Source organism: Nannobrachium achirus (genome assembly GCF_963921795.1).
Source record: "Nannobrachium achirus genome assembly, chromosome: 24".
Classification (NCBI taxonomy): Eukaryota; Metazoa; Chordata; class Actinopteri; order Myctophiformes; family Myctophidae; genus Nannobrachium; species Nannobrachium achirus.
The window spans coordinates 17,268,396-17,292,677 of NC_137831.1; the positions used below are offsets into that span (position 1 = coordinate 17,268,396).

The window sequence follows — 24,282 nt, forward strand, 5'->3', positions numbered from 1 at the left end:
GCACGCAACCAAGTGTAAAATCAGTCATTACGATGCCATCAAGTCCTGCCAAAATACATTTCAGTTGACTAAGTCTAAAACTAATACTTTTTTGACTAAATTATGACTAAAACTAAATTGCATTTTATTCAAAAGACTATGACTAAAACTAAATAAAAAATTGCTGTCAAAAACAACACTGCTGTAATACAGCCTGGAATGGCATCTCCATTGCTTATCATTCAACAGCATTACCACCTCGGTTTTGGAAGCGGTCAGAGGGATCGGCGTGATGTGATGGGGTCAGGGATAGCGCTCGCAAGGTTTTGGCTCCAGGTGTCGTTGTCCTGTCCCCGGCAGAGCGATGGCATCTCGGCCTATTTGTCACCACAGGGTTATAGAGGTGACCCGCGTAGTGTCAGGAACAAGGCTGAGAAGCTTTAGATTCATCGGTCTCAACTTTAGCACTCTGCTGTAGAATTACTTTTTTTTATGTGCAATTCAATAAGAGCCTGCAGCTCATTAGAGTGTCGGATCCCCCATTGCTCTTAATCAAGTCCCTGCATGGAGCCAGTCATTTGTCGTGGTCTGTGGGGTGGAAATCTTGTATCGGTCTGAGCAGGGACGTGCAGAAAATAGCGACTTTAAGCTAGATGATTTTCAGGACGGCAACGCCAGGCGGACTACGGCTGCTATGACGTAATCGTAGTATGGATTTTCTGTGGCTGTCTGCTGATGCTGCTGTTGTTGTACAAGCAGTAGAGTCAACGTTGTAGATAGTTTTCCGTGTGTACTGTCTGTGAACGTACAGCTGGATGTCTGTCGCAGGGGGCTGCCATTACTGCCATTACTGTGTAACAATGTGTAGACCATGGGTCAACAGGGGGTCCGGGACCCCTAGGGGTCCCTCAGAGTTACTGCAGGGGGTCCTTCAAATTTTTGTGTGATAGAAACCTTTTTTCTCCATATTCGTAGAACTTTAGCCAAAAATGGCAGATCCGCCTCGAGCTGCGAGGCGTTGTGAGCTTGTAGATGGGGTATTTTCAGCAAAGAGGTTTGGTGTAGAGGGGGAAAAAGAGCACACTAAGTACAGAGTGAAAGGTCAAGTTTATTAAGTATTTGGTTCAAGTGGTTACATATCTGATAACACAAATTGACATGAAAATACACTGATGATTGTGCTGTCAAACGAAACTACATGGAATCTGGGGGTCCCTGTTTCATCTCTCTCTCTCTCAGCTAAGGGGTCCTTGGCCTGAAAACGTTGAAGACCCCTGGTGTAGACCCATTGTTTACCTCCCGCTTCCCTTGACTTATAGGGGCTAGTAGTGTTATTGTAAATAGTAATAAAGAAATCATCTGCTTATTGTGCCTTAAAAATACATAATTAGCCAATTGTACGTAAATGGCAGCCCTGCCTACTGTATTGTTAGTTTCAGTTGCTAAGATGTAAACTCCATGAGGCAGTTATTTTGCTGTTTGCGAGTTTATTGTTTATTTCTATTTTTTGAATAAAAATATCTTTGAAAAGATCCTAAAGGGACCGAGTGAGTGCTGCTGGTCTTTTCAAAGATAGTGTTTCTGCCAGAACTGTGCATCCGACACGCGTGAACTGTGTGAACTATTGAACTAAATACTCTTTTACAAGTTACTCTGAATAATAATAGCCCCTCGCCGTTACAGTGGGGGACTGCAGCTTGAATGTGTTTGTGATCAGGGGCGTCACAAGGGGTAGGAAAGAGTTACTAGGGCCCAAGGTGGAGGGGCCCTAGTAACTTTAGCTATTGAAAAATAGCAGATATACAAGCTCGGTGCCGCGCTGCGAGCTTGTAGATCTGCTATTTTTGAAAAGTTGTGAAAATGTGCGCAAATCTTTGAATATGTATTTATATGTAACTCAAATTTTGCTTCTGGGGGGTCCCTGGAACTAAATATTTTGAGATGGGGTGGGGGGTCCTTCACATGAAAAGGTTTGAGCATCACTGACATTTTGGCACACATTTTCAAAAAATTTTCAAAAATAGCAGATCTACAAGCTCGCAGCGCGGCACTCGGTGCCGCGCTGTGAGCTTGTATATCTGCTATTTTTCAATAGTTAACATTCATGGGGGGCCCGAAGTGAATCCTTGTACCCAGGGCCCAGAATTAGGTGTGACGCCCCTGTTTGTGATCCACGCTACTCCTTCCACCAAACCTTCCTGTGCAGGCACGTGCACACATAGACTTCAAAGGGGGCTTGATCCCTGTTATATATTTCTATGATACTGCATAAAATATATTCTGTGAAAAAGAAAGGTTTCGAGAAGTGTTCAAACACAATCAAAATGTATTCAAAAAGGAGCTCCGAGTGGCAACACTATACCAACGTGGCATAGGTTCCCACTCCAGCATACAGTTCACACAGCTCTCTTATACACTCCAGAGAGACATCAAAATAGATCAGAGTCGAGTTGACAAACATCCACATAAGGCTTTAGTCAGGAATAATACAAGACAGGACATGACATTCTGGTGACAGGATAAGGAGTGACTCACTCAACAGTTGTTCTCAAGACTAGAATAAAAACCCTGACACGTCTAACCCAATGATATGACCTTCTGGTTACCTTAAGGACAAGATAAGAATTACATTTATTAGAATTCTATAACATCCCCTGCCCTCTTATCCGTCTGTAAAAAGGGCCCTCTCCAGACCATGAATGCAGTTTTACTATGGTGAAAGAATTGCAAATGCCCCTTTCCATGCCATACCTGAAGGCAGTATTCAAGAGAATTGCCTTGTCCAAACTCTCCTGAACTAGAATTCAGTATCTTATGCTGAAAGAATTTCCCTCACCATGCCGTGCGCCACATCTCCAGTATTGCCTTTTTTATGCTTATGTTTAGTGTGGTATCAAGTACCGAAAATAGCCGACCTCCAAGCTCAAAACGTGTCGCAGCGCAACCTGTTGTGAGCTTGGAGGTCTGCGATTTTCAATATTTTCACCAAAAGGCCCCTTTAGAAATTTCAGCCCTGCCTCTCTAACATTCTCTGCACGTCCCTGTTCCTGTTGCCTTCTTGTTACAAATAGGTACTGTGTGTTTTTTCAATTTCCAGCTTTTATCTGGTGCCCTGTCTTAAGCGCACACACACACGAGACGCCCAGGGGGGTCCCCAGACGAGGTTTCACTTTGTTTTCGGTTTCAACCCCTGAAAATGCCGTTGAGACCGCTGTGGTCTAAACGGATTGAGAGTGTGCTGTGCCATTAATCCAGAGATGGAGCACAGACAGTGGTAGCAATATCTCTGTTTACCTATGTGATTGTTCCTCCGCCATGGATTGATTGAAAAGGCTGCAGCTGCTTCTCAATGCTCTGTCTGAGCCTCTCAATCGACTGTGTGTTACGACAATAATAATGTACTCTATATTCAACCGTTTCAAGAGGACTCTAGACTGAGAATATGTTACTTTCGTCTAAGTGAGAATTAGCATTGAGCCCAGGGGTGTGAATATGGACAGTAGGCCTACATGGCAGTTGGTAGCCCCATATAGAACTTCACCCTCCACTGCACACTGTTTGCTTCGAGATGAGGTCCTACGGGGATATCACCGGGCTGGGGTAGAATGCTTCCACAAGATCACCCTTTTCCCTGGTCCCTGGAACTAAATATTTTGAGATGGGGGTCTGTGGCCAAATACATATCATTTTGGGGGTCCTTCACATGAAAAGGTTTGAGCACCACTGACATAGAAACATAGGTTTTTCAAAAAACCTTAGAAGGATTTCTAAGACATTTATAGAATCGGGTCAAAAATATTCAAAAACTTGCACAAATGTTCACAATTAAAAATAGCAGATCTACAAGCTCGCAGTGAGCTTGTATATCTGCTATTTTTCAATAGTTAAAGCACAAAAGAATGCGTAATAATGCGTTCCCAGTCTAAATCGGTTAAACCCCTCCGTCCTCCCCCTATGAGGAACATTCATGGGGGGCCCGCAGTGAATCCTTGTACCCAGGGCACAGAATTTGGTGTGACACCCCTGGCTGTGCATAGAGCAAATTGCTGAATTAGACTGCATCTGTTGGTATTTGTGTGTGATTATGAGGACAGTGGAATTAAACACTGACATCTTTATCATTATTATCAGCCAATTGAGGAGGCTTGTGCACACTGCAATGCCAGTGGTCATCAATAATTATGTCCGTACAAATGTGTTTGTGGCAAGACTTAGTTTTGTCCGTGGCAAATTCTGGATTTTCTTTTTTACACAAACACTTTTCATAACATTCTTATTTTGATCATAATACCCAATTACAGTCTCCATGCAGGTTTTCTTCAGAATATGTATGACGCTTATTTACTATGACACTATGGCATATTATGAGTCCACTAATAGTACTAGTGGTTTTCAAACATTTTATTTGCGTGGAACCCCATAACTCTGAGAGATGTACAAATGGACCCAAATGGACCCGTAAGGAAGGGTCCATTTGGTCCCATTTGTACACTCTCATAGTTACAGACTTGTTATGGTCATTTAGGGCTATATCTTTATGTGTTTCTGGCAATATTATTGTCCACAAATGTTTTATGTCCATGGCAATATTTTTGAGCGGTGGTCCCGCCGCTCCTGTGATTCGCTTTCAAGATGTTACTGGCTGGCTGGCCGGCCGTGTATGTCTGTCGCCTGCCATACCTACCATACACACAGACCACACACACACACACACGTTAAAGGAGGGGCGCTATTGAGCAGGGCAGGCAGACAACACACTCTCTCTCTCTCTCTCTCTCTCTCACACACACACACGCGCGCACGCACACACACACACACACACGTAGCAATGAGGGCGCGCGCGCGCACGCGCACACACACACACACACACACACACACACACACACACACACACACACACACACACACACACACACACACACACACACACACACACACACGATTTAAAAAATAAGAAATCGTCAAATCACTTTAATTAGGGTAATTCTTACTCATTGGAGCCTTGCAAGGGGCAAAACGTACACAGCCCGGTCCTCCTAAAGCAGGACGACAAGGTCCGACACCAAATTAATACTGATTTCTCTCTAATGTGTAATTTCTTTGATGCACATGCAGCGCACGTCAGACTGTGTGCTGTGGCAGAGCTCACCACAGCACTGCGCTCACTCGCGCTGGTACAGGCAGCAAACAGAACAAACGCTGCTGAGCTGGTAAACTTACTTATTGTTGTAGTTTGAAAGAAGCTTATTATGCTGTGTTACCCTACTGTAGTCCTACTGTCCCTATCACTGTGTTAATTTTGCGTCGGGAGACTCAGGAAGCAAAGCGCTTCGCCTCCGTTTACAATCAATCAACATCTCCGTGCATGAGCAGTGGAGGGGCGGCCTTAGCTATTTTTTCACCCGTTTCACCAGCCTCCAAGAGCTGGCTTGTTTTGGCTGTTTTGTCACTCACTATTGATAAGGAAACACTAAGTTAACTAAGTTAACTTCTGTATGTGATTGTTGCGCAACTAAAGTTATTATTATTAGTATTATTGTTTTATTACATTTTGCTATTTGGCTATGTAAAAAAATAAAACAAATAAAACAATAATTTAAAAAAAAAAATTCCTTGCATTTTTTAAATGAAAACAACATAGTTGAAACAATGTATTATTCTTTTACCAAAAAATGGAAATCGTAATCGAAAATCGACTTTTCTGAGAAATAAATCGAGATTTTATTTTTAGGCCACATCGAACAACCCTAACACACACACACACTCAGTCAAGAGATATTTAGAGCAGCAGACCCATAAGTACTGCAACCCCCGCTGCACCCACCCAGTAATGCTGTTGCGCAGCCTCCACAACCACCGCTCACTTCACACGGGTGTGATTTTTATTTTGACAAGAAATTCCATCACAAGCCTTTGTGATGGCTGATAGTGATGACCCCTGTTCAATGCCAAAAGTACAAGCACTACAGAAATAAAACCAGCTCATTAGAATCTGTTCCATGCAAGAGGCACATCTTATAATAAAGCACATTCCCCTTGTGAAGTTCCACATGAGCTGTCGGGCAGAACTCCCAGAAGCTTTACAGTAAAAGGAAGTTGTCTTATTTTTAACCTTTCGCAAATACACACATCTCTGTGAGGACCGGTGTTCCAATCCCCACACCCCGCAATGCGTGCAGAGTGAGTTCAGGGCCAGGTTAGAGCCAGAAAATAGCAGGAACATCAAAAGCGGAAGATCCGCAAGCTCGAAATGTGTCGCTATGCGAGGCGCTTCGTGCTTGTTGCTTGTTCTACTTTTGAATCCTGGTTTGAGGTTTCCCCCCGACAAGCTAGTGTTGATTTTGACAGTCTTTTGAATACAATTCTGTTTAGTTTTAGTCATTTTAGTCACCTGAAATGTTTACTTTTAGTCTAGTTTTAGTTGACTAAATATCATGAGACTTCTGTATAATGAGTACTTTTACTTCTGGTACTTTAAGTACATTTTGATGTCAATACTTTTGTACTTTATACATTTTGAATTCTGGACTTTCGCACAGTCACACCAAAGCATGGTTGCCAGCTGATAAGCAGATTCTGCCAATGCAACAATGGGAATGGAGCGGATTTCCCAAAAATCTGCTCCATTCCCTAACAGTAGGGTGCCCACACACCAAAATATGGTCACCAGCGGGTAAACTCTTTTGGTGCGTGGCTGACTAAAAACGCAGAGAGTGCATTCTGTCCCAAAGCAGCGACGCGCCTGTCACTCACTTCCTGAACCCTCCCTATTCCGCCTTCAACTCACCCGATTAGACAGAGGGGAAAAACCGGAGCTCCAGCGTAACGCAAGGTCGGCGCGGCGCACAGACATCCTCCACTGACGTGAAAACGCCCCCTTCCCATTGAAATGCATTTGGCGGAACGTGGATTCCACTCTCATAGGTATTTTGGTGTGTGTGCACCCTATTTCTGCATTGCCGTATTGATGCTTTTACTTAAGTAGAAAATGTGAGCACTTTTTTCCACCTCTGGGTTGATTCTTATTCAGGATGGTCGTTCCTGGCTCCCGTCAGTTGAAAACCACCTGCTGGAAGGAGGCTATACGCCCTTGAAAAGGCAAAAACCCATCTGTTACCCCCCAGCCTGTAGCAGTCTGTAGCAAAACGATATGCTTATTCTGCATGCACTATTAAAATAATAAATTAACTGTATTTTCGTCATGTAGCCTATATACAATGATGATGTCTGGGTACTGTAATGTAAGGTATGTTGTCCAATGTCAAATCTCATTCCATACTGCTGGTTTCTTCCCTTCAATTCCTTTTTTTTTAAATAGGCATTGTAAAATATTGTATGCGGAACAATTATAGATTTTGGTTATTTATTCCATTTAAATGTATTTATTTATATTATTATTTATATTATACTTGATATTTTTTGGTTATAACAACAGGTTAAAGCACTATATTCGGACAGTAAACATTGCTAGAGTAACAGGGGTCTCACCATCCCTCCAGCTCTTTGATAATCAGAAAATACATATTCAGGTAGGTGACACATTTTCAGCTTTCATCGCGACGCGATGTGAGCTTGTAGATTGCTATATTTCAAATAGCCTATAGGTAAGAAATATGGCTAAAGTGGATTAATGTATATTTTATAATATAATTACTTATATCTGCAAAGTAACTAGTAACTAAAGTTTTCAACTAATTCTTTTGAGAAAAAGTACAATATTTGCCTCTGAGATGTAGTGGAGTAGTAAGTAAAAGTACTGAAAACTGGAAATACCCAAGTAAAGTACAAATATCTCAAAATTGTACTTAAGTAATGTAACAGTAGGTACTTGAGCAAATGCACTCAGTTACTTTACACCATTCTGAAGAAAAGGCGAGAGAAGAAAAGGACAAGAGGTGAAGGCAGAACATCCCCCTAAATTGGATTAATTCTGTATTCTCTACCCAGCAGCATTGCAGCAGTCAGGGGCGTCACAAGGGGGGAAAAGTGGGACTGAGTTACTAGGGCCCAAGGTGGAGGGACCTCCACCTTGGGCCATTATGTTATACTTTGGCTATTGAAAAATACCAGATATACAAGCTCACAGCGAGCTTGTAGATCTGTTATTTTTGAAAAGTCGTGAAAATGTGTGCAAATCTTTGAATATGTATTTTTTAAGCGAACATTTGTAACTCAAATTTTGCTTCCGGGGGGTCATATGAAAGAGTTTGAGCACCACTGATTTGAAATATTCAAAGACTTGCACAAATGTTATTTTTTTCAAAAATAGCAGATCTACAAGCTCCCGCTGAGATCTTGTATATCTGCTATTTTTCAATAATTGAAGCACAAAATAATGCGTTCCCAGTCTAAATGTGATTAAACCCCCTTCTCCTATGAAGAACATTCATGGGGGGCCCGCAGTGAATCCTTGTACCCAGGGCCCAGAATTTGGTGCGACACCCATGGCAGCAGTTGGCCAGGCAGCACCGTTGTCCTCAGTGGTGTCAGCGGGTAACATTAGGACAGCACGCTGTGTTTAAACAACCCATTTAGGCCTAGAATTATTGAATATGGTACTTTAACCAGTGAAAAATAGCAGATATACAAGCTCACAGCGCTGCACCGAGTGCCGCGCTGCGAGCTTGTAGATCCGCTATTTTTAAAAAATCATGAAAATTTGAATTTTGACCCGATTCTATAAGTGTCTTTTGAATCCTTCTAAGATTTTTTGAAAAACCTATGTTTCTATGTCAGCAATCTGGCCAGCCATCGTCAAAGAAAAGGTCCTTTTCACTTTAACTGGAGCTCAGTTAGTCTGTTCTTGAGAGACTACTACTGTATGTCAGTGGTTCTCAAACCTTTTCATGTGAAGGACCCCCAAAATTATATTTATTTGGCCACGGACCCTCATCTCAAAATATTTAATTCCAGGGACCCCCCAGAAGCAAAATTTGAGTTACAAACGTTCGCTTTAAAAATACATAATGTTCAAAGATTTGCACACATTTTCACGACTTTTTCCAAAAAATAGCAGATCTACAAGCTCGCAGCGCGGCACTCGGTGCCGCGCTGTGAGCTTGTATATCTGCTATTTTTCACTGGTTAAAGCATTCAATAATTCTAGGCCTAAATGGGTTAAGGTTAAATGACAAATAATCAAATTTGCAGTACTTTATAACTAGGGATGGAGCTTGTTCATTTGTATTGATAATGAGCACCTTATCGATCCTGCTTATTGTGCCGGGTTTTTATCGTGTCCACTATTGAGCGTTTTCTAATATTTTGTGGAAAGATATGAGACGACAAATTCGGAACAGAGCTGGTTTTATCAGTTGTTGTGACTGTGAGTTTGTGGCTGACCACCATCTTTGAAGATGACAACTGACAAAAGTAACAAATATCATTAAATATCATTAAAACAATCATTCATTAGTGAGCAATAAGTGTTAAATGGCTTATATTATGGATAGTACTGAAATAATTTCTTGATCACCTCTTGTCTTGATTGTTTAAACTTGACATCATGGGCTGCTATATGCTCCATAACATACTTGCCCAAAGCGTATTGATAGCGGGTACTCAATAAATCTGTTATCGGGTTATTGGTTCTTGTTTAGGGCTCCATCCCTATTTATAACTGTAGTTCTCAAGGAACCCTCAATTGATATTTATTTGACTGAGGAACCCGCCCATCTCAAAAATGTTTTGTGCCAGGTACCTAACTAAGACTAAATATATTGACAATGTCGTCAACAAAATAAAAACTAGACTAAAACGTTAGGGAGGGACTAGTGGAGAAGAGAGTCATTTTATGTTTGGTTGCTCTCAGGTGTTGCATGCTGAAAATAGCCGATCTACAAGCTCACAACGCGTCGCAGCGCTAAAATCTTACAATATTTAGTTAGATGATATAAAATTAGACTAAAACTAAAACTTTTCAGGTGACTAAATTATGACTAAAACTAAATGACATTTTATTCAAAAGACTATGACTAAAACTAAATCAAAATTTGCTGTCAAAAACAACACTGGTACATTGCAGTAACTAAATCAAAATTTGCTGTCAAAAACAACACTGCTACATTGCAGTATTGATGCGTTTACTTAAGAGTCACAATGTGAAGGGGGATGGATTCACACACCCACGCTGCTTCTTAAACAACAACCAGCTCAGCGGAAAACCAGGACACTGCAGACTGAGAAGGCAAACGAGGATATCGTTGTTGTCCGGCAGAAACCCCCTATCTCTGTATTCTAAACTTTAAGTGTTTTTTCGCCAAAAAAAAAAGAAGAAAAAAAGAAGCCCAACTTGATCCACCACAGCATCACACAAAAGCATCAAAAGCAGATCTGCTAGCTCTGGTCCAGGGACACGCAGAGAATGTAGGCTACTTCACTTATTTCCAATTTCCAATACTTTTACTTCTGTGCACTCTCAGATCCAATTATTGTACTTTTAAGGTCTGTCCATACTTTGACCAAAACCGAATATTTCGGTCAAAAGGTCCTTTTTACGACCATAAAATGACTTCTGAAAAGCATTAGACCGAATTAGAGTTCGGAAATTTGCACATCGGAAAGTCCAACTCACTGAATATTTCGGAGATACTATATGGACAGGCCTTTACTCCTCTACATTTATTTGGGAACTTTAGTCACTAGTTACTTTCTTTATATTGATATGGTTACAAAACTTACATTAACCGCTTCGACCCTACATTTTGGCCATTATAGCCGATCCACAAGCGTTGTGACGCATTGTGCGCCTGTAGATCTGCTGTTTGCTTTTACTTTTAGTACTTTAAGTACATACAGATCCTTCTCAAAAAATTAGAATATTGTGTAAAAGTACATTTTCTTGAAACTTCCATATATTTCATGAAACTTTCATATATTCTAGATACATTGGACATTCAGTGAGTTATTCCAAACTTTTTTTGGTAAAATTTTGAATTTTTATGGCATCTCATGAATATCAAAAGTCCATATTTCAAAATACTGTATTACAATATTACACGAGACCACTCAAAACAATGATTTATTGCGACCGTAGGTCGCATTTACTACCAAAACCTCCACAGGCTGTCTGTGAGTGAGTGAGTGAGTGAGTGAGTGAGTGAGTGAGTCAGTGAGTCCGTCACACTTTTGCCCTGCTCATATCTCCACAACCGTTGCCCCCATCCATGCCAAATTTTGCACACACACTCCTTGACTGCCAAACTACAACCTCCAAGGCCCCCCGGAGCCCCAGGGACCCCCAGGTCCCTGGGGGACCCCCAGATGTAAAAAATGACCAAAGGTGCAAAAATGACCAAATGACCACCCCAACGGGGCTGCTCGCGGGGAATTCCCAGGGACCACCGACTCCTGGTGCTCCAGAACGGATGCAAAAGTGGTGGCACCCCCAGTGGAGGACCCCCTGCCACTGCAGCGCACATAAAATGCCGTAACTCGGGCTATGAGCGTCCGGGAGAGCCGGGGCCGGTACCTATTCGTCCGCCAAGGCAACGCGGAGACCCCACCCCTCATTTCTCACATGGCCCTATTCTAGCGCCACCTTCAGGCCGATTTTTAAAACACATCTTTGGACACTGCTCCTACAGTTTTTGCCCTAAAATCACGAATATCACTACACAGCATGTCTACACTCATGTCATCAACATGGATCAGGAAGATTTTGGAAAAACAATTTTTTGCCCTATTTGTGGAGATAAGCCACCTACGGTCGCTTATCTCCCGATTAGGGAGTCTTACTGGTAATAGAGAAATGTCAACCTTCTGAAGTCAGAGTTGCTTGAAGTCCAGTGGGATGTTTCCACAGTCAGTTATGATTTGAGGTGCCAAGGCATCTGCAATGATTTTTCACACAATATTCTAATTTTTCGAGAAGGATCTGTACACCGACCGGGAGGAGCAGTCAGGGGTTCAGTGTGTCGCTCAAGCACACTTTGCCGGGGATCGAACCGTGCAGGAACCCGTGCCGAGCGCCGGTCATGCTTCCGGTCACTGCTGCCGTCAGTGCTGCCGTCAACGTACTATAATTGCTTTCTCGGGCCAGTGACTATGATGAGGAAATGTGCAGCGCTACTCTTATTCTTCCATTAGATGTAAAGACGGGAGATGAGTGGGTCGATTCATTATTCTGTTCTTCTTTTGAGCGTCTGAGTTAACAATGGTTGATGACGTACAGGGGCGTCACAAGGGGGGGGAGGGGGAGTGGGACTGAGTTACTAGGGCCCAAGGTGGAGGGGCCTTAATTATTTGATACTTTAGCTATTGAAAAATAGCAGATATACAAGCTCACAGCGCGGCACCGAGTGCTGCGCTGCGAGCAGGTAGATCTGCTATTTTTATAAAAGTGTGCAAATCTTTGAATGTATTTTTGTTAAGCAAACATTTGTAACACAAATTTTGCTTCTGGGGGGTTCCCTGGAACTAAATATTAGATGGGGATCCGTGGCCAAATACATATCATTTTGGGGGTCCTTCACATGAAAAGGTTTGAGCACCACTGACATAGAAACATAGGTTTAAAAAAAAAAACCTTAGAAGGATTTGAAATATCCAAAGACTTGCACAAAAAAATAGCACGAAAAATAGCAGATCTACAAGCTTGCAGCGCGGCACTCGGTGCCGCGCTGTGAGCTTGTATATCTGCTATTTTTCAATAGTTAAAGCACAAAATAGTGCGTGATAATGCGTTCCCAGTCTAAATGGGTTAAACCCCCTCCCCTTATGAAGAACATTCATGGTTGGCCCGCAGTGAATCCTTGTACCCAGGGCCCAGCATTTGGTGCGACACCCCTGATGACGTAGCAGTGCTGGCCATTAGCTCAGTGATCGAGCTCTGCCATTATGAGGGCACCGGCTAATTGAAGGCATGCTAATGGAAATATGGCTGACTCATCCCTAGATGCAGCCGTCTCATCCTCCTCACTTTCCAATCTCTCTCTCTCTCTCTCTCTCTCTCTCTCTCTCTCTCTCTCTCTCTCTCTCTCTCTCTCTATGTCTAAATGGCTTTCACTCTGTTCATTTCCATCCTTCTATTAATTATGTGTTCATTTATTTCTCCTTTCTTCCCCTCCTCCCTTACATTCTCCCTACCTCCTAGGGCGGTCACAATTATTACATAGTAGTCGTTCTAATTGCAATTATTTGACATAATCGCGATTATTTTTCATAATCGTCATAATCGTTTCCATGTTGAAAAATGTTCATATATTTAAACAAAAAAAGTCAAATAGTGGAAATAGCCGTGGAATAGCATCGCAACGCGTTGTGAGCTTGTAGATCGGCTATTTCCACTATCGATGTTCTTTTTTAAGTATAAAGTTGTCAAATATGTCAGCAATTTCTTTGTGTATTTAGGTTATGTGTCATATCTACCATGTGCAACTTCAAAGCCTAAAAGCCAAACAGAAATGTAATTGTCAACGACAAAAACACAATTAAATCGTTAATTGCAATTATTTGAGTGACAATTAATCGTCATGTGAAATGTCACAATAGTGACAGCCCTACTCCCTCCCTTCTAACCTGCATTCCTTACACTTTCCTCCCTCCCTCCCTCCCTCCCTCCATGTATAGCGTACAGTTAAGGACAGTTAAGTGTTATAAAGAGTGCCTTGTGCGCTGCTGGCTTCACTTGCGCGTCACGTTATAGGCATGATGTCCAGCCTTGTCCAAATGAGCTGCTGCCGAGATAATGATGCTGGAAAAGGCGGCCAAAATTAGCATAATACTTCCAGCAGCACTGACCCAGGACCAGAGTCCTTCCACTGTCCTTTGTGTTGTTTGGTAACAGAGGACACCCTCGTTTGCACTCACAACAACGTTGTGTGAGCTTGTCGATCAGCTGTTTTCAGTAGCAATGCGGCGCCAAAATAATTTTTTGTCTGTAGATTTAGTTGACTAAAATCTTGTATTTAGTCTACAAAAACTCGACTAAGAACTAAAACATTTCAAACGACTAAAATATAACTAAAAACTAAATGGAATGTCAGTCATAAGTAAACTAAATCAAAATGTCCGGTAAAAATCTGCACTGGGGTCCGTTCAGAATGAAGTGTGTTGGCAGGCACGTGCACACATAGACATCAAAGGGGGCTTGAGCCCCTGCCCTTTTATCCGCCTGTATAAAGTGCCCTCTTCAGACCACGAATGCTGTTTTTACTCTTGGTGAAAGAAATGCAAATGCCCTCTTTCCATGCCATAACTGAAGGCGGCATTCAAGAGAATTGCCTTGTCGAAACTCTCCTGAACTTGAACGTGGCATCTTATGTTGAAAGAATTGCCCTCTCTGTGTAGAAATCCATGCTGTACGCCACATCTCAAGTAGCCTCGGAAACCCAGGCATCTTTTGGCGATCGGAAGAAAAAGAAGCCTGGGCGATCGCGTTATGATCATTGTTGGAGGATGTGTAGAATTTCCCTAATCAATCAGAGTGCAGAGAACGTCACACCGCGCCCGACCATCTGCCTACACAAACAGGTCCGCGTTAGGTTAGAGTGCATCTCAAGTAACGCCTTGATTATACTTAGTTGAGTGTGGTATCAAGCACTGAAAATAGTCGACCTCCAAGCTCACTACGCGTCGCTTTGTGAGCTTGGAAGTGTGCTATTTTCGATATTTTCGCCAAAAGGCCCTTTTAGAAATTTCAGCCCCTGCCTCTCTAAAATTCTCTGCACGTCCCTGTGTGGTGGTGTGGCGGTTGGAACACATGGGTAGCGGGCGGTGAACAGATTGTGTCTGGGCTTGATGAACGTCCTTGATGATCCACTCAGCCTCTCACCGCACACCGCACACCACCAGGGGCATCATTTGGGGCATCTGGGGATGGCCATTAGCCCATCAGCGGTCATCGCCATGCTGGCTTGTGGTGGACATAAAAAAAAAAAAAAAAAAAAAAGTTTTTTGCATAGACATACAAACTGAGTAGACAAACGCATAATGAGCCAGCCTTAAAATGACCAATACAGGCCTTTAATTCGGAGAGTGTACAAATAGTCAGGGAATATTAATTCTTCACCAATGTGTTTGTAAAGGTGTCTAGTAACATATCTGACAAAGATTGAAATTCAACATCCCTAGGAGAATCTTTGACAGCTAGGGTAATTCTTTGGTCTCATTCACTTATACTAACTAGGTGTTTTTAATTATTCTGAATCCATTGCAAGCATTTGTTTTGCACAAAAAACATTCATTTTTTCGGTCGCAATGATACTACCAGAAACACATAAAGAGCTCCATTTGGTTCCATTTGTACACTCAGTGTCCTTGCAAATAAAACATTTGAGAACCACCTTTGAGAACCACTTCTAGTTGGATTCCTAATTCCCATAGCGTAGTAAATAAATAATGTTCTGAAGAAAAGCTGGAGACTTGACATTCAGTAATTGGGTTTTGAGATCAGAATAAGAATTGTGTGTAAAAGAAAATCTAGAATTTGCCACGGACACATTGTCCGTGTACGGACATATTGATGACCCCTGGTGCTTCTCTTTTAATGTGATTGTTACGTTCCACGTAGGTTTGTCTGGGATTCCTGTGTCTATTCTTCCCCCTGTCTCTCCCCTCTATCACTCTATATAGTCCGGCTGCCCCAGAGGTGGGGTATGAAATGTGGTATATAGACAATATACATACTGTACAGTCATGAATCCACCTGCTGACCGCCTGTCAGCATTGAGCAATTTCTTTTATAGGGGGTAAAAGTTTGGGGCCCATCACTTACTAATACTATACACTACCGTACTATAAGGAAAAAAATACCCCCCAAAAAATCTGCTTTAAGTAGCATGTAGGGGGTTTTAATTAATCCATTGCAAGCATTTGTTTGGCATGAAAAACCTTCCTTGGGCTAAAAACAGCCCCACAGAACTATGGTTTAGTGATGAGTCATCACTTTTCACAATTTTGTTGGGGGCGTTTTTAGCCTACGGAATGTTTTTCATGCAAAAACATACATCCCTTTATCTCAGTTTCACATGAAACCCCAACAGACCCATACAATTCCACACAAACTGTTCCACATTGCACGTGTTATATTGAAGTGCATGTGTATTTCTAATGTGAATGTACAGCATCATGTTTCAACGTCTGTGTGTGTCTGTGTGTGTGTGTGTGTGTGTGCGTTTGTGCGTGTGTGTGCGCGTGTGCGTGTCAGCAGCGGTACCGGCAGCTCCGGTCAACGTGTCGGTGACCCAGCTCAGAGCCCACTCTGCCATGGTGACCTGGAATGTTCCGCAAGGGGACACGGTCATCGGTTACGCCATCTCTCAGGAGGTAACTGTACTGTACCAGTAGGCTACTGCAGTGGTTCTCAATCTTTTCATGCCACGACCCCCCAAAATTTGACCACCCAAAATAATCATATATGAACTGAAATTGATGTTTTTCTTTTTTTTATATATCTTTTAGTAGCCATCATTTTTACCCCTTTTTCTTCCCCAAAACAGTCGTTATGCCAATGAATTCATCCCCACAAACATTTCTCTGTCACTGCTATTGTATCCTACTGACTCACCTGCCAGTGAGGAGCCCCCACCGGGAGGACGTAGAGCCTTCGTCTTACTCCTCCTGTCCAACACTCCCTGCTGACAGCTGCCGCCCCAGCCTGTATAGGATGTGCAGTGACTCTGAGACCCCAATTTATATTGTAAAATCAGTGGTAATTTAATTCTTAGAGAGTTATTCGTTTTTCCTTACCTTTTCAAGTAGTCACAGAATATTTTTTAAATGTTCGATCGATCCCCCGATTGGACACAGACACGCTTTCTGTGCAAACACAGGAAAACCAAGAAGCAGAGAGAAAAAAAACGACCCACAGGTTGAGAACCACTACTGTACTCTACGTATTGTAAAATCCAGAGTGTTTGACTGCGTGTAGCCGTGTACGTATATGTGTATGCAGATGTATGTATGTATATGTATGCAAATAGGATTATACTAATGAGTGTGTGTGCTATAGTGTGCATAAATATTCATAGAGAAAGGGAACAGAGTTGATGCTCAAGCATCCATTTACATTGTGCATTATTGCTTATTTTTTTATTTAAAGAAAAAGTCAAGCATCAAAAGTTTGCATCTGTCGTCTGGTATTATACATAATTTGTATTTCACCTTTGTCCCTGCGACGACCTCCGTCAGCCCTTTGCGCTGTGATTCAGAGCCAGACAGATTGTTTCATATTGCAGGAGGATGAATTATAAATGGGAAAAGAAGCAAGTAAAGAAAACATGTTAAATTATACATTGCATCATGTAAAGAAGCTATGCCGCTGTGCGTATCTGCAAAGCGAGGCTATGCGGTTGCTGTTTCTGAACGGTCCCAAGAAATGTGTTCAGCTCAACAAGACAGGGAAACAACAAAGTAATGCATTATGACATTTTCCAAATCCAATAGAATTGGGAGTGAATCACAAAATGTTTTTCGAGCAAGTGATCCAATGCTTGAGCGAGAGTCTAGAATGGTGACAAAAGATATGTCAAATTATGTCTCTTGCAGTCAGCGACTTAAGAAACTGTACTTAAGGCGCTAAGAACTTCTCGGGAAACCCGGCCAAAGCTTTTTGCTTAGCAATATGGTTGCAGGAGACCTTTCCGACGTCAAAGCAGCTATCTTACCACTAAGCTTGGTAAGCTCTGATCATTTTTCCTCCCACATGCTGGCAAGTGGGGGGGCAGATATTAGTTCCACCAGTGAACCGGGCTTGTCTCCATTAGTGGGAATGATTTGGCTCCGAGCCTTTGCCACAGCATTGAATGCAACGGTGCCAGCTGACAGTTCTTTTTAATTCAACTCTCATCTGTCTCTGCCGGACACAGCCTCGTAGCCAATTAGCAAATGTAACGCCGGTTGTTTTCGATTACACGATGGAAAGAATTACCTCCAGAAACGCTCTGAGGTGTAGTTGGACCGGTTCTCACAGCGTGCCTCTTTCCCTTCCCCCGAGTGTCAAAGTGTCATTGAACAAGAAGCCTCCCTCAAGACTCTGTGGTGTCAGCATGGTGGGATGGACAGTAACTAAGCACATTTACTTGAGCACTGTACAATGCTCAGATTGCTCACTATGTTATTGAGCAATGCAAATAACAAAGAATAAAACCAGATGTCATTCTACTCAGTTATAAAATGTATGCATTTTTTGCATGGTTTCTTTTTTCTGGGCACGTGTGTTCCCCTCTTGTCTGGATGTGTTGGCGTGCGTTCATCCGTTTGTCTGTGTGTGAGTGTTTGTTTGTCCGTCCGTTTGTCTGTGTGTGAGTGTGTGTGTCCGTGTGTGCGTGCGTGCATATGTGTGGGTGGCTTGACTAAAAATATTTGCACCCATGGCACTGCAAGGTGCTTCATTGTTTAAACCCACAGACCTCTGAAAGCCTTTTCCAGTTATGTGTGTGTGTGTGTGTGTGTGTGTGTGTGTGTGTGTGTGTGTGTGTGTGTGTGTGTGTCTGTAGGCCTATGTACCATTATGTATTTGCATACGATGTGTGTGTTCCTGTTTGTGAGTCTGTTTGTGAATGTACAGTATGACTCATGCTATGACTCATATTTGTGTGTGTGTGTGTGTGTGTGTGTGTGTGTGTGTGTGTGTGTGTGTGTGTGTGTGTGTGTGTGTGTGTGTGTGTGTGTGTGTGTGTGTGTGTGTGTGTGTGTGTGTGTGTGTGTGTGTGTGTGTGCACGTAGCGGCAGGACGGGCTCATGCAGCGGTGGATCCGTGAGGTGAACACATCCAGCCACTGGTGTGTGTTATGGGACCTCGACGAGGACACACACTACAGTGTCCAGGTAACACACACACACACACACACACACACACACACACACACACACCCACACTAGGGATGGGACGATATGAAAATGTCATGTCACGATTATTGTGACATTATCGCTATAATCAAAACGTCCCCAACATCCATTATCCTGGGGCGTGACATTTGCCAACAAATACAGTTGCAGATCTGTAGATTGTCTATTTCGTGTCAAAGAGATTTGGTAAAGAGTGAAAAATAAAAAAAGTATGTTATCTAGGTCCGTTTTACCAATTATCCCATTCAGGCTGGGAACACATTTTTGTGTATGGGAGGGGCTTACAGTACATGTAGCAACATATTTGTTTAGGCTAATTTCTGATTTAGGCCTAACTATAGGTTAGAAGAGGGTAAATGCTATCAGATATGCTGCCCGGCAAATAAAAGGTGAACTGATCATACAATAAATTAAAATCTCCACGATTTGTTTTATCATGATAAACGATAGTGATTATCGTCCCATCCTTAGCACACACATTGGTGGAAAGTAACTAAGTTAATTTACTCGAGTATACTGCTGTTGTACATAAGTGCAACTTTGAGGTATTTGGACTTTGCTAATATTTCCACTTTTACTCATCTCAATATTGCACTAGGCCTACATACTTTGGCTATTTGAAAATAGCAGATCTACAAGATCACAACGTGTTGCCTGTGAGCCTGTAGATCAGCTAATTTCAAAGGATTTTATACATTTGATAACTTGTGAAATGGGACATTGTGATTACTTTTACTTTTAGTACTTAAGTATTTTCATGCATCTACTTTTAGTCAAATACATTTTGAATACCATACCATACAGTACTTAGTACATATTAGTACATATTTCTAAATTACGTTGTGGTATTTCTACTTTTATGCACAAGATGTGTGTAGCCTACTTCTTCCACCACTGCACAAGTAGTCTAATAGGGTGCGCATTTTTATCATTTGTGACCACTAGGGGGAAAAGTGGCGCTGTTTTAATTAATGAATAAATTAATGATTAAATTAAATTAATTGAATAAATTAATGATTAAATTAAAATATTTTAATTGTTGCATAAATTAATGATTGTAATGTTGTGGTTTATAGTTTAAAGTACTGTAGTATATCATTATGATTGATGTCATGTTTATCTTACTGTATGCATTTAGGGGTGTTTTCATCTTGTTGAGAGATAGAGAGCAGAGTGCGGGTTTGTGAGTGCTTCATGTGCCTGTCTGCATAGTTGAGCAACGTGCTGTGCAACTTCTGGCCAACTGCCAGGTGATGTGCAACTCCTTACAACATTATTGCGGAGATGGTAGTGCAGGGGCTGAAGTCTTCCATTCTAACGTGATGCAAGCAGTGTATCATAGTAAATGATAATTAGATGTACCAAACATGTATCATTGGATTACATCGTATAATCGGTGTAACCATTGTTGTCTAAAAGACTGATCTACACATCATGGGGTGTTTTTTTTTCATAATTAACCACTTGAGCCATCATTACCTAATAAATTGGTATTATACTCTGTACTCGGTCTGCTATTTTGTCCCCCTACACCAAACCTCTTTGCGAAAATAGCCAATCTGCAAGCTCACAACGTCTCATTGTATGCATGTAGATCTGCTATTTTTGTGTACAGTTCTACAGTGTTAATATAAAATGATTGGAAGCTTTTGAGGACCCCCTTTACTAACTCTGAAGCCCTTAGTTGATATTAAACCTACATTATAATTTAGTTTCATCTACACCTGTGATTTCAAAACCCTTCCACCCATGCATAGTCATATTGGGTACTGTATGACAGGGTGCACAAATATATTTCCTTATCAAGGTATCTAATTACCCTTATCTGACCCCCCACAGATGACACCAAGAGGGTACTCTATATCTTTCTCTGATCATACAAGCAGTAGCTGATCTGTCATTTGAAAGTGTTACACGACAATCAGTCATTCGATAAAACAATGTGTTTATACATAAGATATTTAAAAGGGTAAACAAAAATTAAATCATGTGTAAAAGTAGGTGAAATAACTACATGTTGTACCAAGTGCCCCCATCTCTGGTTAGTTAATCCTAAACTTCCTAATTTTTCACAAGTCTTCTTATCTACAGTACTCTACTGACTGTATCTCTTATCACACTAACATTAGGTAACCTGTTATTTGAAAGCTTCTCATAACTAATCAGCCATTCGATAAAATATAATGTGATCATAGGCCATACCATGGTTTTATAGGGTAAAAGAAATAAAATCAAGTGTAAAAGTAGGTGAAATAACTACATATGTTGTACCAAGTCCCCCCTACTCTGCTTAGCAAAACACTTAAAGATCTGTTATACTGTTAATTAGCAATTGATGAAAGCATGATCAGGTAGTTTCAAAGTAAGAGGATAGCGCTGTTTTAAATAGTTGAAAGGAAGTTGTTGATCTAATATGAACATTACCTATTAAAAGGTACCAACCTACAAGCTCACAACGCCTCACGGCGCGACACAATATGTACTTGTAGATCTGCTATTTTAGGCATTTGTAAGAATCATGGCTTCTAGAGATGATAAAGGTTTGTCTGTTACCATTGATCATTGCAGTGCTAATGATTTAATGCTTAGGGTTGGGGGGTTAAGATGAAATGAATTAAATGATCTGAAAGTGTGTGTGTGTTTGTGCAACTGTTGGCCAACTTTATTCTGAGCTAAAAACTGATAGTGTATTGTCATGGTAGGGGGGTGGCTTATTATGAGAGGGTGTGTGTATGCTGTGATGATAAAGGTTTGTCTGCATAGTTGATGCAATGTGTTGCAAGTAGAATGTGCAACTTCTGGCCAACGGTTGTGTATTGCGGAATGACAGCACATACAGTAGCAATCTACTCTAACCCTCTGTAACTATTTGATATTAAACGCACATTAAAGTGTGTTGTCATGGTATAGTTGATGCAACGTGAGGCAACCAGAATGTGCAACTTCTGGCCAACTGCCATTGTTTATGCTACTCCTTGTAGATGTGCAACTGTTGACCAACTGCCATAGTGATTGCCATGACAAGAGTCACCCATGTCTATGTGAGTGGTCACTAGTGGTACTGCATCTGTGCTGTAACAGTATTATAGGCTTGAGGGATGTCCCTGTTGAATAATATACTGAAAATATAGTCTGCCTTATCACTAAACGCAGCCATAGTGGTCAGAACTGGTACTACACATGACATTGTATTAATATTACAAAATGATGATGGGTAGCAGGTGGGTGGATTTGTTATTGTCCATGATATGGTCATAGGAACATGTGTGTACTGCAGTGGTAAAATACTATTTGTATTGTCCATTAATAATTACATTTGCTTGTAGCTTGTAGATTGTTATTTTGAGTACCAGCTTGTAGACGGGCTATTTTGAACCCATAGGCTAACAGCTTGTAGATGTGTTATTTTGGGGTAATACCTTGCCTATCTATTATTTTCACTGGGGTGATGTTTGAAAGTATTATTTGCATGAGGAAATCATGTTGAATAATATATTGGAATATGTTGTGATTTATTCATGGATTCGTTGGGTTGTGACTAGGGGGATTATTTGCGTGGTCAGTAGTTGTATCTATAAAATAATAAATGTATTTCTCATTAACATTACAAAATGAGAGAGGAACCCAACTTGTAGATCGGCTATTTTCACTAGTATGACTGACTACTACTGGTAATACACATGACAATGTCCTAATATTACAAAGAATTATAGAGTGTCAGCTTTGTAGATCTGCTATTTTAACTTTTTCTGTGATATATTCTTAACATAAATGTGTATGGTTTGGTTGGTATAATCTCTAATCAAATGATAACATAAGCACTAAAGCCACCATAATGTTAAAATTGAAAATGATCAACCAGTTACTGTTTTATTCAACCAGTCAGATCATTTTGTTACATGTCAATTCCCTATAGGTCTATTAATTCTTACCAGGCTACTGACTGTCTCCACAGAGTATTGGTAAATGAGGGGCTTTTCTATTATGTTTATCTGATATTAACCCCCCAATGGTCTCAGTTACAACTATCGACCCATCCCATAACAAACAAGTTACAATTATACCAACAAGGCAATGACAGATTGAAAATAACCTTATATTAGTGTTTTAACCACTTGAATCCCAAATTGGTAAAAGATACCTGTTACATGCAGTCTGTGAGAAAACTAGTTTACTCTTTTTGTGTGAACAAATCTCAACAGCCCCAAATATGGGGTATCGCTGTGTTTAAACCTTATGATATGCAAGAGACTAACCATGTTCATTCGATTTACATTATATTCACTAAAACATCCCATTACATGAATATGTTAACATTTTTAAAGTTTTTGTGACATTAGTCCAATACACTGAAAACATTTATTTGTTATAGTATATTATCTATAGATGGGTTAAAAGACTAGGTATTCCTTAAATTGTACAACATATTGCGTATAATCTAAATATTTAACTATACATACAGCATCATAACCCATAGCATGTTGCCACAGCACATATTGTACGCTATTATATGCTATATGGTAGGCTGATGTGATAGGACATTATGTAATTACTGTAGATAGAATTTATGTATAATGCTATGCATTGGGATACAACCTATACTGCATAGTCTAAATGTACAGATTTCAGATTGTTTTTCTCTTTGGTTAATCAGGACACCGGAGCTAAATGGCAAATGTTATCCATATTGCATGGGGCCCAGAGGGTGGTTATCTACAAAGCTTAGCTATAGGTGACAGACCTGATACATTAGGTGGCTATGAGAAAACTATTTTGCTCTTTTTGTGAACAAATCTCAAACAGCATAGATATGAGGACTGATTGTCTGTGTATTCATGTAATGTGTAATGATGCTTATTTCAGATGGAATTGCAAACCCATCATACAGGCCTTTTTTCTGAAATTATGTGTCAGATGTACTCATGGAGCACTAAGTTGACAGGTGTAGTAGGGGGTATAGTTATATATGATAGGTTGAATCACTAACAAAGATTTGTGTATTCGTTGTGTAAGTTGCTGGGGATAGGGTGATCACATATTATTTTGTGACAAACAATGAATCTGAGTATATGTAAAAGCCATTATCCATATGAATTTCATCAGAGCTCCCATACAGCCCCAATATTTTCCCCATCAAACACAGTTGATATGGTATATTTTCAGTATAGTGTATGTCTAAGATGACTATTTAGTGTGTTTTTAAAACAATTATTAATTTCACTTGTAGAATAGCCCCACAATATTCTGAAATGTGGGGTATTATGGTCTTTGAATCAACGCATACGGGTGCCCAAGCTCATCAAGTCTCCATTAGTTTGCTGAACAGCCAATACTTATCACAAGATACATAATGTTGTTATAATGTAAATATTACAACTGACATAGATATGTGGTATGAAGGATTTGCTATTCAATGATACCTGTCTATTTTCATCTCAATAGTGTGTTTCACCATACAATTTTAATAAAACATAGCCCTCATACACATCAACATAACTACACAACCCCATACAA

General features: G+C 40.9%; 1 protein-coding gene across 1 annotated transcript in view; it reads left to right on the plus strand.

Moving 5' to 3' along the window:
* LOC308280038 (fibronectin type III domain-containing protein 4-like) overlaps positions 1-24,282 on the plus strand; it is a gene marked incomplete at its 3' end in the record, with an annotated part of 69,321 nt that overhangs the window by 18,279 nt on the left and 26,760 nt on the right. The window contains exons 2-3 of the mRNA XM_080720294.1: positions 16,130-16,245; positions 18,646-18,747. Coding sequence (XP_080576420.1) covers positions 16,130-16,245; positions 18,646-18,747 — 218 coding nt within the window. The remainder of the gene's footprint in view (positions 1-16,129; positions 16,246-18,645; positions 18,748-24,282) is intronic.